This window comes from Lottia gigantea (assembly GCF_000327385.1).
Source record: "Lottia gigantea unplaced genomic scaffold LOTGIsca_38, whole genome shotgun sequence".
NCBI lineage: Eukaryota > Metazoa > Mollusca > Gastropoda > Lottiidae > Lottia > Lottia gigantea.
The window spans coordinates 940,875-944,030 of record NW_008709295.1 but is presented as its reverse complement, the minus strand read 5'-3'; the positions used below and the strand labels follow the sequence as shown (position 1 = coordinate 944,030).

Here is a 3,156-nt window from a genome sequence, read left to right as displayed (position 1 = left end):
GCTTTCAAATTTATTACTGGTCTAAATTTGCCATTTTTCTTTTGAACAAGAAGAATATTTGAAACAAACTGTCGGGGATCACTTGAAACAATCTCAATGGCTTCCTTGGAAAACATATCAAATACTTCCTTATCAATCAAAGACATTTCATATTCATTAAAATTTGGTGCAACAGGTTGATATCTTTGAACAGGGGGACTGATAAAATCAATAAAGTACCCCTGAACGGTCTCTAAAATCCATTGATCTGAAGACAACTTTCTCCAGTTGGATAAATAGTTTGAAATTTGACCGGCAGAAAATAAATTTTTGCTACTTACTATATTTAAGCAGACTGTTGTGGCTGAGTAGTTGTTTGAGGATGCTGGTAATTCTGTCCTCGGGAATATCTTCCCCGAGAACGCCCCCTTGACCGAAACCTGCCTCTTGAGCGGCCGGCTGAGCCCTGGCCTAAAAAAGATCGTCTATTATTAAATCTGTAATTTCTATTAGAATTGTTATTCAAGTTAGAATAGAGGCGATTAGACTGATCGATCTCTCTCATACGTGTCGCAACATCTGGGCCAAATAAGGTTTCATCAACGGGGCGACTTGTCGAACACAAGGTGTGGTATCTCTTGCTCAGAAAACGTTTGAGAAAAATTCTCCTAAAGGATAATTCCAACATGGCATTTCCCATTGTAACTATGGAATCAACCACATTATTCTTCACTTCCTGTTTGTCCCTCAAGGAAAGTAAAGGGAGGAGGGGGACTATACTGAGGCCAATGAGCTTTTGTACGTCTTGCAAAGAGCTATCCTGAGCCTGGGCCTGTTTTGGCAAGACACTCCAAACGTCACCATCCACTAAAGGAGGGACAAGACGTTTACAATTAACAGGCAATGGATACTTAGAAGCCATTTTGCCAATTTCGACCCTTTTAGATGTGGCAACATTGACCAGATTTAAGATGCTATCCTTAGCTGGTTTAGCAAAGAGATCATCCCCCTGAAAGATTTTTGGAATGTCAAATTCATCAGGGTCCTCGAATTCTTCAAGAAATTCATCATACATTGACTGTGGGTCAACTAAATCGATTATAGGCTCGTTACTGGTGTCGTGTAGTTCGGTAGGAGCACCGGTAGGCCTGTCATTCTTAACTTCCTGAACAATAGGAATATTTGCCTGTAAAAAATTCTTCATGGCAGCCATTTCATTCTTCATATCTTCGAACTCCTGTCGATTAAGAAGAACATTACTATTATCATTAGGCCTACAATTACTATAAGAGCTAGTAGTACTAGGATTGTTATTTCCCATCTCAGTAAACGTTGAAGGGTCACAATCAAAATATATATATCACGGTCATGATCATGTTCATAATCATAAACAGAATCATTCTGCTCATTGTTAGGTGCCGATGAAAAATCGTAGTATTCACTCGAACCTACTGTACATGGTTTATTACCAACACTGGAGTTGGACTTACTCCCCTCATTCAGATGGCCATGACTAAAGTTAACAGTAGGCCTAGTCGGCACCTTACGACCCGACTTGACAACAGTCGATCTTACTACATTTGTTTTCCGGGTCTTGGGGTTATTAATGGTCTCACCAGTGGGAGTATTACAATTCCGGCGTTTCCTCGGATTGTTTACTTTTGTTTTCACTTCCGGTTTACCAGAAGCCCCGGATGTTTGCATTCCAACACAAACATTATGTACAGTGGCCCGATTTGAGGGAGATATATCTGTGTCCAAAGAATTTAAGTCCAATGGATCATAACTAATAATAATGTCATTGTTGACAGGGATGTTTGAATCATCCATCGTGTTTGATAAAATAGATAAGACCCAACGGATCGAATCGGAACTAAAACACAATGAAAGCCAGCGGCTTTCACTAAAGTAAAAGTAGAGGACGCTAATGTCAACGACAAAAAGCAGAGTAAACAAATTACTTACGACGTGCAAGGTCTAGCTTTCAACAAGAAAAAAGACATTGATCACGGTTGGTTGGTTGGTAGATGACAAGTTAACGTTCGCTTCCAGCGGATGCTGATATCGCAAACTAGGTAGTTGTTGGTAGTCGTAGTAGTTGGTAGTTGGATTGGATCAAATTGGATGATTCGGTGTTGTTGGTTTGGTTGTTGATTCTTCGTTAGATCTGGTCGGGTCGAATGACATGGCGGTGAAACTCGGCCCTGGATGGTGTGGCGTGAGTTACTCGGTCTCCTTCATTCTTCCAAACTCGTTCTGATCATGGTATTTCTTGTTGATCACAGTAAGCTATGGTTTATATAGTACCCATATCTAGTCACATGACTGCTTGTATACACAGACAAGCATGTGAATTTTTCTTTCTTTGAATGTTGATTGGCGTGCATATTCTAGTGACGTAACAAGAATAATGCATTCGTAAATCCGAGATGCCCGTAGGGCTATAGTGGAATATAATTGTGAAGTTGCAATTCAAATTCCTCTATTGAAAGTGATTGACAAGTCATATGAGAAAAACTTTATTTAATTACTTACCAAAATTCTGCAACTTGTTAATCAATATTTATTGGAAAATCATAGATTTTTAAAAAGTGGTACTCAAAATTTTCTTCCTATTGATCTCTGATGTGTTCATACTTGTCCATGATGGACAGTGGTTTACCTGTTCACTAAGGCCACACCAAATGGATTGATTGGTCGATGGATTCGCCGCACGTAAATAATGCAAAAAAAAAAAATCGCCACTCGTCATTTTTCGTATCAAAATCTGTCGACAGAAAAATTTCATATGATCGTTTTTTTTTTTTTCGTGTTGGTTCGACCATAAAAATATAATGATTAGACCTCTAAGTTGTTATAGTCCAAACGGCAAAATAGAATCAGCGACAGCGCTACCTACCATGTTATTACCTCTCACTTGGATTAACAAGTCAAATCGCCCACCCTAAATCTAGTCCCATTGAACAAAATAGTCATGTCATCATTTTTATACGCCCACATGAAATGGGGGGCGTATATGGCCGTCACCCACGTCCGTCCATCCGTCGAATGTTGGATTTGACGAAACTTGGCATGAGTGTTTGTTATCAACCAAGGATAAACCCTATTGAAAATCAGAAAAATCGAAAAATATTTAGTATGAGTTATTGCCCTTGTTCTTTAAAACGAGTTCAATTT

The 3,156-nt window shown here is 39.1% G+C and overlaps 1 protein-coding gene across 1 annotated transcript; it reads right to left on the bottom strand.

The window, feature by feature from the left end:
- Nucleotides 1-325: 325 nt before the first annotated feature.
- On the bottom strand, nucleotides 326-1,809 carry LOTGIDRAFT_163146 (hypothetical protein; the record flags this gene model as incomplete). Its single annotated transcript, XM_009059209.1, has 2 exons — nucleotides 326-1,216; nucleotides 1,432-1,809. The coding sequence occupies 2 exons, from the start codon at nucleotides 1,807-1,809 to the stop codon at nucleotides 326-328; spliced, it is 1,269 nt and encodes a 422-aa protein (XP_009057457.1).
- Between the last annotated feature and the right edge of the window lie 1,347 nt (nucleotides 1,810-3,156).